General features: G+C 35.7%; 1 protein-coding gene and 1 long non-coding RNA gene across 2 annotated transcripts in view; one reads left to right on the forward strand and one right to left on the reverse strand.

The window, feature by feature from the left end:
* The window catches only part of IP3K2 (Inositol 1,4,5-triphosphate kinase 2), a 27554-nt gene continuing 15049 nt past the window's right edge, over positions 1 to 12505 (forward strand). The window contains exons 1-5 of the mRNA XM_033333915.2: positions 1 to 155; positions 2552 to 3113; positions 4562 to 5108; positions 5824 to 6145; positions 6216 to 6459. Coding sequence (XP_033189806.1) covers positions 148 to 155; positions 2552 to 3113; positions 4562 to 5108; positions 5824 to 6145; positions 6216 to 6459 — 1683 coding nt within the window. The 5' untranslated portion in view covers positions 1 to 147. The remainder of the gene's footprint in view (positions 156 to 2551; positions 3114 to 4561; positions 5109 to 5823; positions 6146 to 6215; positions 6460 to 12505) is intronic.
* Positions 6361 to 10801, reverse strand: LOC143302639 (uncharacterized). The gene is made up of 3 exons (XR_013058280.1): positions 10619 to 10801; positions 7556 to 10538; positions 6361 to 7464 (listed from the first exon to the last, which is right to left on the reverse strand). It is a non-coding gene; the product is annotated as an uncharacterized LOC143302639 (long non-coding RNA).

Raw genomic sequence — 12505 nt, forward strand, 5'->3', positions numbered from 1 at the left:
CGTGTCCAAAATTAAATACAATAAATTTCCTTTTTTGTTTTCTTGTAAAAAAAACTCTTTGTTGCATTTACAAATTTTTTATAATAATTGTTTATAAAATTATTTTATATTACCAATCTGGAATAAAATGCAGAACACGACATCAATATGGACAGGTAAGAATTGTACAGTGAAATAAAAAATTTAGAATGATAAATATCTCTCTCTATTCTACGCATGTTTGTAACAATATGCATTTTGCATGAATATTTTCTAATAATTCTTATTGCCACTCCATTGTTAGAGTAAAACATTTTCGATTCAATAGTAAATTCCTCAAATTGTTTCCTAAACATTATTCATCTGGAAATTAATGCGGGCACATGATATATGTTATTACCTATTTAGGACGTACGAGTCATTAGCCTTGGACCGACACTGACCTGATTTCGTCACAAATATGAGCCCGGCTAGTAGGCTTGGCTATAACCTTCCATCAGTCGTGTCATCTTCGACTTCCTAAATAGAAATTATGCAATTTCTTCCTACATCATCGACTTTTCCTTTGTCCCAATAAAATATGAAAATCAAACAAAAATTATTAAAACGACATCCCCTTCTTTCAGTAATGACATGCATCGAAAACGATGTTTACAAATATATTCTCTATCTCTCTATTTATTAAACACCATCCGTCCTAATACAATGTCAAATCGATGAACATGAATTAAGAAAAACAAACTGGGAAAATATTACTCGATACTCTTAAACTTGATATTTTTCCAGACCTTGTAATTATGTTTACGTATTTTACATCTCGTTTCCTCTGATGGAGAAAAAAAAAATAATACCGAGGGTCCTGTGTCGTAATCTTATCTTCCCCTGGACATACTGCCGCCTGTGTGTAATTAGCGGGCACTCCCGACCGATAGAAAACAACGCGTGGGCGATATTAAAAAAACAAGACAGAGACAATAGAAAAGAGAAAAAATGTACATTATATTACGCTCGTTGCAGTGTGCACGGTTATTTCGCACAATGAACAAGAGAGTCGAACGAAACGGTCGCAGCACAGATAGGCTCAAGTGGCCAAGGGGCACTTGAACTGACGAGATAATGGACCGTTTGTCGAGAAAGAGAAAGAATCAAACGATACCGAGCGGTACGCGCGACGGTTGCTGCAACCGCGATCATTCAATCGCACTTTCTTGTTTCTTTGCTTCCAATGACGCACTTATGACGTCAATCGGAGAAGCAAGAAGCAACCCTGGCATACCTTCCACGCATCTTTCCCTCCGCATTTCTTCGACCCGGATATACGATCCTACACTCATCTTTTTCAGCAATTCTTCGTTTTGCAAAAAATCACTTTCACATAGAAACAAATATATCATTGATGTTTTGGCCCTTTTTTGGAAAATTTCGAATTTATTTTGATATTTGAACATTCATCATAGAAAACTTGTATGTATATATTGTATCTGTTCTAGATTACAAAATTATTTAAACAGTCGATTATGTATTAATAAACGATGACATTCAACAAGATTGTCTTTAATACTTGTTATATAGTTTAAGACAATTTTTTTATTAAATGTTTGCTTGCAATAAATACATTTTCAGATTAATTTCAAATTTCAAGATGTTCTATATAATACATGTAATATATACATAACTGTTTTCCATACAAGTATACAAATAGTAATACACATGTACTTATAATATCGTCACTCTTTTGTGGCTCTGTATGGCTCATAATATGTATATGTACATAGTATATCAAAATAGAATCACAGTTACCGTCCCATATGGGGAATAGCACTATGTGTAACTATAATTCCAAGATTAGATAAGAGCTTGTAGTGACAGTGTTAGTATAACAAAAATTTATGTCGTTTGTAATATACTGTCATAAAGGTGGTTTATAGTGATATTTCTTCATGGACGCCGACGTGTAGGATGAAATGATACCCATTGAATAAATAATTCAAATGCCATCTTTCATATTTGAAAATCTATTGAATTCTTTCATGAATTTATGAGATTGTTTTTCCGTTAATCCATTAAGGATCAGTTTCATAACAAATTTAAGTGGAAGACACAGAATCAGGAATAGAAATATGAATTGAAATAGGAATAGAAATAGAAATATTTCATAACTAGAACGTTAAAAAATAAAAGACGACGAGGTAAATTGATTACAAAAAAAAAAATTACGAATAAAATATTACCGCAATATTGGGCTTTAATGTGTTATTATCTTTAACGATTGAATTATCATACTTTACAAACACTCACCATTTAAATTGTGGACGTTTATGCGTTTTTAGGAAATTTAAAATTCAAAAGATCTATAGAACACATATAATATGCAAAAATATATTCAATGTAGAGCACTTATTGTGATTTGTGATATTGTGTATCTACTTAAATTCCAATCCTTTGATTAAGCTCATAAAAATATGAAATTGCATGAATATGTGCAGTCTAGGTCATCATAAGAATTCAGATCGTTCCATGAATTTCCCTGCATTCCAATTTCGAATCATATGTTCTCTCATTCATGTTCTAGTCAGGCGATCTCGTCGAACGATGTCGTCATCGCAGGCCGATTGCGAAGCAGCATCGGGAGCAATTTGATAAATCATCCACCAAAGAAAAGGGTGAATTTTCCGAAGATCATGAACTTAACCTACATATCGAACATCGACGAAGATCAAATCTTCTCAATTCATAATGATCTACTTAAAAATGGAAAAAAAAGTGAAAGGAAGAATGAAAAGAAAGACAATTCGGAAGATCATAACAGGAGTTCTTTTAAATCGAATTGCAGCCGATTATTCAAACCGGGTCAGTTGATCAAGCTACGTTTCCCATCTATCTCTCACGTGGTTCACGGAAACGAACATGGCGACCTCTACTATCGTCGGCGCCGTGGCCGCGATTGGTTTAGAATCAGTGCGCGATGCGTCTCCTGTATTTCAAATCGAACATCAAGCAACCGAGAGCCTTTGAGACAATGCACGTATCCTCGGCGAAGTAGTCGATGTGAGGTTCGATCTTCCTTAACTCCTGAAGCGACACAATTAAAACAGCTGCTACGAGGACGAGACTACATCGAAGCGAAGAACAAGGTATATTCCTATATAGCAAAGCCACGTTTCACCAAATACATACAACATATACATATAGGGTGGCCCGTAATTCATGGTACAAATGGCGTCAGGTAGATTCAATGGTGCAAAATAAAATGAAAATCAAGGATAAGGAAATTGTTTTGACGGCTTTGTTTTCGAGAAAATTGAAATTAAAAGTTTGTTTGGTATATGTGAAGTTGACCAATTTCCGGCTAGACAGGAATAAACAAATGACAGAAGGTTATTCTGCATACGCAAATAAAAATGAAAATATACAGTAAAATTTTGTCATTTAATGCTTCTTCTTGGAGAAAGTAGAATTGGAAAGTGTTAGTCAAGAATTAAGACGGTATTTGTGTTAAGGGAAATTTTCAAATTTGATTTGCAATTTTAATTTTATTATTTTTGATTTTAAGCTATAGAATCCCACTGACCCAATTTATACCATGAATTACGGACCGTCCTGTATATTATACAGGGTGTCCCAGTATTCATGGCACAATCGGCAAGGAGATGAATAAGTAACTCGAACATATAGTTCATATGATAGTTCGTTTTGGAGTAAATTGAGTTTGAAAATTTGTCATTATACTTAAATTTAATTAATTTCGAGCTGGACAGAACTAAATAAGCGGCAGGAGGTTATTCTAGGTGTGAAAATTAATCGAAAATGTAGAATAAAATTTATCTACAGGACGCTCAGTTCTCGAGAAAACAAAATTTGAAAGTTTATCAAGAACGCAGTGTCTCAGGCTAATCCTTAACTAAACACGTTCAAACACTATCTTCTTGGAAATGAGATCTTAAACATAACAGCTTTATTCTACATTTTTCACTTATTTTCGCATGTACAATCATTTCTTGTCGATCCTGTTTCCTCACGTTCATTCGGTAATTCGCCAAATTCGCATATACTAAACAACTTTTCAAATTTAATTTTATTAAAGACGAAGCGTGGTATGAACAAATGTTACTCTATATTTTCGATGTGTTTTTCATATATGATTCCTGAGACAACTTATATATCAATTGATTCGTTTAAAGAAGTAAATCATAGAAACCAAAATTATTTCGCCGTAATAATCTTCGTATTGTATACACTCGAGTTACTTTGTTAACTAATTTTTTACATTTTCAGATTGGTTCCAAATTTTACCAACATAATCATAGTAGTCGTTCGTAGTAATCATTGTAGAGCCAATGAAATATCAAAATATCTTAAATTTAAATTAAATTAAAATAAATCTAATTTATATTCTTGATAACAACTTTCCGCAAAATAATTTTGTTTCCATAATCTACGCGCGCATTAAAACGAATCAATCGATATATAATATATTGTGTTTTATTAAACGTGGCTTTTCTAGGAATATTCCGATATATCAATTATGTACATACACATACATAATATATACGTATATGTATATATTTATTTACTTTGTTAGGGATGTTCGAAGAATAATTTCCTCAGCGGTGAGAAATCGGAAGTGGAGCGTCGATCTTCGAAGCAGAACGTGGATTTATCGTCCTCGAACGCGGTACAGACGTCGCGAAAACGACGCGTAGGCATCGTGGAGAATCAGTACGTCGCCGAGAGTGACGCCGGCTCGTCGGTATGCGACTTGGTTCAAAGCTTGGAACGAGTGCTCGGTGAGAAGAACAAGGGGGTCACGATGAAGTCAAAGAAGCAACAGAACGCCCTGGAGGGTATCGTCGACCCTATAGAAGAGAACGAAACCTATGACGAGTTCGACACGGTGAGAATGCCAGTTGTTAGATCCCTGAGCAAGAGTCCACAGAGCGACGAAGGTATTGAAACGGACACGGATCGAAGAAGAGGATCGATGGCCCGATGCTGGAGTCTCGATTCGGCCGCAGCCAGTGACGAGGACACATCTCTGACTACTCACCAACAGAAACGACACAAACTACGGGTTACTAGATGCTGCAGCTCCGATAGTGCGGTGCTCAGCGACGAGGACCAAATAAAAGGTGAGGGGGATGGAATCATGCCACCAGTTGCTCTCTCACGAAGACAATGGAGAGGGGAGAATCAGTTGAAAACACGATCCTGACCACGCGTGCTGTGTCAATGACATCATCGTTCCTTTCCTTCTTTTTTCTCGCAGCGTCTTACGTGTTATTCGTTCTGTTCTGTTGACCCGTTATGTTTCTCTCCTAATGGCGGTATAGTTAACATTTTTTGAAAGTTCTGCCTTTTGAAAATTGGCGATAAATCTATGATGTTATGATTGATTGTTATGTTAATTTAATTTAACTTATTGAGGAGTAAAACTGTGTTAACATTTGTAATATTTCATTTGTCATTTTTTGTTTTTAGTCAGTTTATGTTATTGAATTCTATTAATCCATTAAACTTCAACATTGTGTTAACATTTGCAACAGTTTATTTATAACTTCTTTTTAGCCAATTCACACGATTGAATCATATAGAATTCATATTGTGATTATGAAAAGGAATTCTAAGAATTTATTTGATATTTTTTTCATGACTATCTTTTCTTCCATCTAGATTTTCTAGATTCCATTATATGAAATTTGAAGAAATTGAAGTATTTAATATAAAGCTAGAATTCTGAATATTTTACAAATGAAATTTAGTTTATTTTTTGATAAATAATTTTTTGTAAGATAGGATGGGGAATTGTTTTCAAAAATTAAAGTAATTATGAAACATTTTTTGCAGGATGGGATAGTACAAATATGGTGGAGGGAAGCGAGACTGAGCATAATGAGGGAAGACCTAGATATTGGAGAACACCCAGCGTAGTTGTTAGTGATTACTCTGATTATTCTTATTTAGATGAAAAACTAGAGAGGAATGATCTTGATCTTGAAAAATATGAAGGGATTAGTGGCACTCCTAGCCAAGCAAGCAGCTGCTCTTGCTTGGATTGTGATGAAATACGTGAATCTTTAGATACTCAGTTCCTACAAGTCTGCCGTAGTAGACGACATTCGGACTCTTGCTGTTTGTGTCTTGACTCTATAAATGCTGTTGCTGTGAGGTATTTATTTCTTAAATTCTTCATTCTTCTTTAACATAATCGATGCTTTACTAATGAATATTCTGTTTAGAAACCTCAATGAGACTGGAAATAGAAGAAATTCTTGCCTGGATTCCACTGACTCCTACTATTCCAAGCTCAACACGCAGTTTACGCAGTACATGCCACGGAACTCTTCAGAGTTGCAAGAAGATATAAAAGTTGGCTTATTGAACATTCCACCAGCACGAAAAATCTCAGACTGTTCCACTACATCTAGCCTTAGTGGAGACGAATCTGACGTCGCTGAATTACAACCGATCAAGTCCTCCAAGGTGAGTGCTAGTATTTAAAAATTATTTTTCATCTTAATGTTCTGATAAACACACAATATTGTACTACTTCAAGAAACAAAATGATGCCCGATTTTAAATTTGTTTCTACGCCATAACTGATTTTTAAAGAAGGTTGTACGTTATATACCAATAGTTGGAGCTGTTTTGCGAAAAATATAAATTGCAGAAGAGAAAAAGTGAAAAATCAATAAATAGAATTTATGGAAAACCATTGTTCTATCTTCGTCATTTTGACATACTTCCATTCCAGGTGTATAAATATTTCAATGTTAGACCGAAGGAAAAAGACTATGTTTTGCGCGACACATCATCACTACCAATACATTGTCGTTTCTGTGAACAAACACGTAATTTATCTTACGCAACGCCATGCTTCTTGTGCTCCAGTTTGCGAACAAACGGACTATTCATTCGTCGAGAGGAATGGAATTCGTCTCAGTATGTAGGAAACTTTAATAAACTGACAATGTGCCTGCACAGACATCAACTTTTTCCATTTGTTTATATCTCTTCAACAATATTTCATTCTCCTGTTTTTAATCTGCATTTGTCTCCTTTTTCTTCCTTTTTTTGAACTTTGTTGAGAGGATTGATTGTTCTGCCGTAAGAGAGATAAAGAATTTGAAATATTTTTAGGAAATCGATATATTTTCGAAGATAAGTAAAGCGTGGCATCTTCGATGATTACAAATTGTTATTCCTGTCGACGAAGGACGCAAGAATGTGGCAGCCGGAGAAACGTTCTTTTACGCGTTCTTTTCTCTTGGAATCTGTTATGCATGCCTTTCCTTTGTACGTACAAATGTGCATACTTATCTTTATCTACCTACTCATTCAACATACGGATCATCGTGTTTACAAACCGTGTTATGCACGTGTACGCTCGCTTTGTGCATTCTTTGCGTAGGTGCAATCGATGTTCGCTCTATGCCAAGACACAGTCGAATGGAACGTAACTCTTATAGTCACTATTTTCCTCGTTCCCTGTTTATAAAATTGTAGACATATAAAATTCTTACGATTTCTAGGAAAGTAAAATTATCTGCAAGGTATTCAATGTAATTAAATACTTTACTAAATCTATCTCGGAGAATTCATATTGGACAAAGTTACTGGATCAATCCAAGAACATTCGTAGATGTTCTACCGAGATGTTTTTCATGATTCAACTGGTATTTAAAAAAAACGATGTTCTAAAAACACCAACATTGATGTAAAAATCCACGGTTCATAAACACCACGGTTCATAAACACCACGGTTCATAAACACCTTTCCTCGAGCACGTGGAAGATTCATCGTTTAGACAAGAAACTGGATCTGTTTATTACATAAATCTACACTCCCGATTTAAATCAAACTTTCTAAACAATCATACAGTTCTTCGAAGATATTTCTTCTAAACTCTCATGTTACACCTGCGATCTCCTCAGTAATTTTATTTTCCACTAAACGCGTCTTCAATTTCCTTCACAAGATCTTCATCGTCGAGAATCACAAAGAAGACAACGCATCCCGAAGGTGTTCAAAGAACCGGCACGGAACTTTTACTTTTAAATATCGTTCTATTCTGTGCTGGCGTGCATTCAGCTGTAAAAGTGCAAGATATCTCTCCAGGCAGCCAGCATTCGACTGGCCGCGGTAACAGGGATCAGACAGTCAGTCAGCTCAGTTGGAATCAGTGATAGCGGTTAGTCAGTCGGTAGCGTCGGTTTCCAAGGGTTCTATCGGCCAGTGTCAGCCGCGGTATACTTGCTATACTGATTATCATTGTCAGAGTGTGAGGCGCGCGATTTCATCCACGAGATTCGAAACAGAGTCGTCGTCGCTAATGGCTCATAACATTTGCTTTGCCTTCGTTCTATTTTCTGAAAAGTTTGTAATTACAGAAAGAAGCGTCCAGCGAGTTTCTGAAGTCGCAAAGTGACACAAGAGAAGCAGGAAAAATAGAATTCCAGTGAAAGTGAAGCAGCAGTTTATTGTTTCGATGAGTACATAGGAGAGGATGCGTTTCAAGCAGGAGGAGTTTAAATAAACCTAAGATATCGCGTGTGTATATGTGAGCCTGATGAAATCAAGTAGCAGGCATTTTGGATATTTTTAACGCGCCACATGGTACAGTATACTTGTACGGGTGGGAGACGAAGATCATTTTCTGTCTGCGCTATTCATCGTTTTTGAGAACTTTATTGGATTGTTGAGACTCTGGAGGTCTTTTCTGTAAGAATGTATTTTGTAGACATAAACCTCTTTAATTACAATCTTTCCAATTTCTGACAGCTACTAAAATCGTTCTTCGTTTATGTAACAAGAACTTTTCTTTACAAGTTGTACGTTTAGAAGCGGGGAACAACAAAGTTGTCCAATTACTCGTTGTGTTATCTTTTACTCCAGAGCAGGACGATTGTTTTTAAGACAAGTGGTTCTCAGGAAAAAGAAACAACAAAGATAAAGGTTTATTTGTATAGGTTTTTCATTCAGTTGTCACTCAACAAAGCTTAGTAGTTTATATTGTTCGCGCTAGACACCGCGATCTCTTGTCATCTGATAAGAATCTAGTTCTCAGAAGGTGTTTGGCGAATCAAAAAAATTATCGAAAAATTGCCACGCGATAAAACCATGCAACGTGTTCACAGTCTTGCAATCGATGTCAAGCACACAGTCAGTTTCTTATTTACGAGCTACGGAACCAGTTATGCGAACCAGCGTATTTCTTGTTTACAATGAAAATTCTGTGCGGCAATAGTTGTATTCGTATATTTTCACACGCGAGGAAACTCTTTCGACGTTGTGGAAACGTGAAGTGTGGAAAATATTCTGTACATTCGCTGAGAGTCAATCCTGCAGATGAGATAAACATCAGCTTTAAGGAAATTCTTCCTAGGAATATCGATCACGATTGTCACAAGGTATTTGCGAAAAGCCTTTTACAATTTGTATGATTTATATCGTGTGAAATTCAGAAAAGTATCTTCGACCATATATAATTGAAAGATATACTAAAATTTGTTGAATGTTTTTGTAAAATATAGGAATTGTATATTTATTGAGTACCGAGTCTAATTCTAATGCGGCACCTGTATCTGTCACACTTTCTACGTGAAGGAAGGTGACCCAGAAAAACGAGTAGAAGAATTCAGTGATATTTAACTGTTACGGAATAGACGAATATTGTCCAGTCATGTAAATCCATGAATTGATCCAGAAGGAGATAAGAACAGATAAAGGCCAATGTTTATTTTAAGTCTTGGTTCTTATTTCAGATGTCTATGATACGGTCAAGCTGGCTATAATTAATAATTCAATGTCTGAGAAATCCCTCGAGCCATCTCTTCTTCAAGAAGATTTTTTAAAGAAACAACTAACTAGGACTTCAAAAATTTCTAAACTGAGTCTAGCGAATATTATTTTTATCTTTAAATTTCCACAAAAACTTATTTCTATATCCTTCGAAATTACTTCATTTCCAAGCTATTAGACAATAGTTTTTAAATTTCGCACTTTTAATTCCTTGCAGAATCCTCCGGAATCTCATTGGAATCCTATATTATTGATTAATGGAGCCAGTTGTCAAATCTCCTGAATAATCACCGATGAGAACGTTATCAGACTGTCGTTTTATCGACGTGGATATCAGAAATGTATCGAAGATAGGGAAGACGGCCACGAAAGATCCGTTCGATTAAAAAAAAAAATCCGCGCGGGCGCAGAGACTGTGTCAAACGCGTTATGAATAAAACATCTCGGTAGCCGTGACTGAAAATAATATCGCGAGCGCTTGTAAATTCTGCAGCCGCCTGTCGCTTTCGAAACATTCACTGCTTCTCGCGAGCTGACCCGAAAAAGGCGATAGTTCGTCCTGCCTCCGGTCGCGAAACCGTAGCTTGACCTTTCCACGAGGGAAAGTAAATCATATACGCTCACAACTCACCTGTCTTGATCCTTTTTTCATTTCTCTTCTCTTCTTTTTTTCGAATTCATTCATCTGCTTTGATCGGTAACTCACTGTTTGTCGAAGATCAATTTCATTTCTTTCCTCCTTTTTGTTACATCTTCCTTTCTTGATTAATAACTTACTATACCAATTATAGATTTTCTACATTTGAAATTTGATTTTTATAATTTGGTTTTAATACCTACAGACATTGAGCATCTCCTAGTTTGATTTTCATTTTCTTTTGTTCAAGCAAAGCTTTTTTATTGCTGGAATTTCCCTTTACTTGAAGAATTCCCCTTGGAATTTCACAAATGTACCTAAACAATTACTCTTCTTTTGACTTTTTATTCTTCATACAGAAATGTGTTCTACAAGAAGAAAAGAAGAGTGGCATTATTGGTATAAATGGAAGATATCGTAAAAGTTGTGAAATTCATGTAAGAATCATTATATCTCTATCTATCCAAACCCAAACCATGAACGATCTTTTCTCATTATATTTTCCTTTCCCAGAAATAGGAACGCACGTGAACCTTGTTGACAACAACAAACTCCAAATATTGCCTCTTAGTAAATGATAACAGCGACAAAATCAAGTAATTTGTTGTCCTTATCATTATGAAGATATCAACAAAGAAACTCATCGTCATTTGGATAATAGAAGATTCGTACAGATCTAAACTAGTGCGTTCAAATGGAACGTCATTTTGCATGTATCAAATGGCCATCGAATTCCTTTAATGGTAACTCACGGTTTTGAATAGTTTTCTCTTTGATAGTTATCCGTTCGTCGACGTGAGTGGATATTTATTGAACAGCTGTTCTACACTGTTCCTTATCCATCTTTATGTTAGATTAGAAATCACCAGACAAACCTTAATCGTTTGTTCGATCGAATTATCATCAGTTGGTTTGATAGGAGAGTCGCCAATTGCGACGTTTCCATATCAAGGCACGCGATAATACTTATCTTCTATTTCTATTTTCCTTTTTTTACTTTCGTATGTGGCATTTAAACTTTTATTTGGAGGTTTAGCGATTATTCATCTTATTCGACGAACGAGGAGATGACAGTTTGTCTAATATTTTAAAGTATAATTCGCAAGGAAGTTTTATGGCCATCAAATGACGTAGTTTGGCAGAAACCAATATTATAATAGTTCAACATCGTGCAATCGGTTTCTAAGCACACAAAAAAGCGTAACAAAACAATCAAGCGAATGATTAATATTATGGACAACATCGGGAAAGTCAAAGAGCTCGGATCAGAGAGATCACATCCTATATTCTTGATTCAGCTGTTTCTGTGTTTTTATCGTAGTATGCAAAATGTCTTTTAATCAAGTCAAATTATCATTTGTAATTTAGCTTTCGTATCTTCGGTTTTCTTTACTATTAAAGATTAACGTTGAAGCGGAAGAAAATTTGATGGATCTCTATCCCAGTTTATCTTACGAATTCTAGAATGTTGATCAATTGATCGAATTCCTTTGTATCCGTTCGTTTCTCGAAATCCTCGTGCATCAGTGTCTCAAGTGATTTCAAGTATCATCTATGATCACACGTGCCGAGAATTCGAGAAATCAAGTCTTTTCCATTCGAAGCGAGATAGACAGATATTTGCGGTGTCGAGGAGCTAGACAAACACATTATTACGTCAATCAGCGAATCGAATACTGGCTCATTACGCAAGAGGACGGTAACGAGAGGATGTAACTATACACCTTTCGTTTCCTGTCCAGCCGATTCACCTAGTCGATTCATCCGAACACTGGCGACGAAAACAAGCGTAATTTTCTTCGAAACGAAGAGGAAGTTAAACACTATTTGTAACTCTTGCAAATTACCTTTTTATGGCGTTTGTTTTCTCTACTACTGACGTTGCTTCTGATGCCATTATTCTGTATGTTTTTCTTCACTGAAATTTTCTCTTTAATGTTCCTTTATCGAATTCTTCTATCCCTAGAACGTTTCTCTTGATTTAATTGCTAGAAATTCTATTTTATGCCTTTGTATCGTTTTTTAATTGATAGGGAGGGGAGACTTCTGTTAGGATATCATGACCTGTACCTTAGCCTTGATTCGGTCCC

Source organism: Bombus vancouverensis, chromosome 4, assembly GCF_051014615.1.
Source record: "Bombus vancouverensis nearcticus chromosome 4, iyBomVanc1_principal, whole genome shotgun sequence".
In the NCBI taxonomy this organism is placed as follows: domain Eukaryota; kingdom Metazoa; phylum Arthropoda; class Insecta; order Hymenoptera; family Apidae; genus Bombus; species Bombus vancouverensis.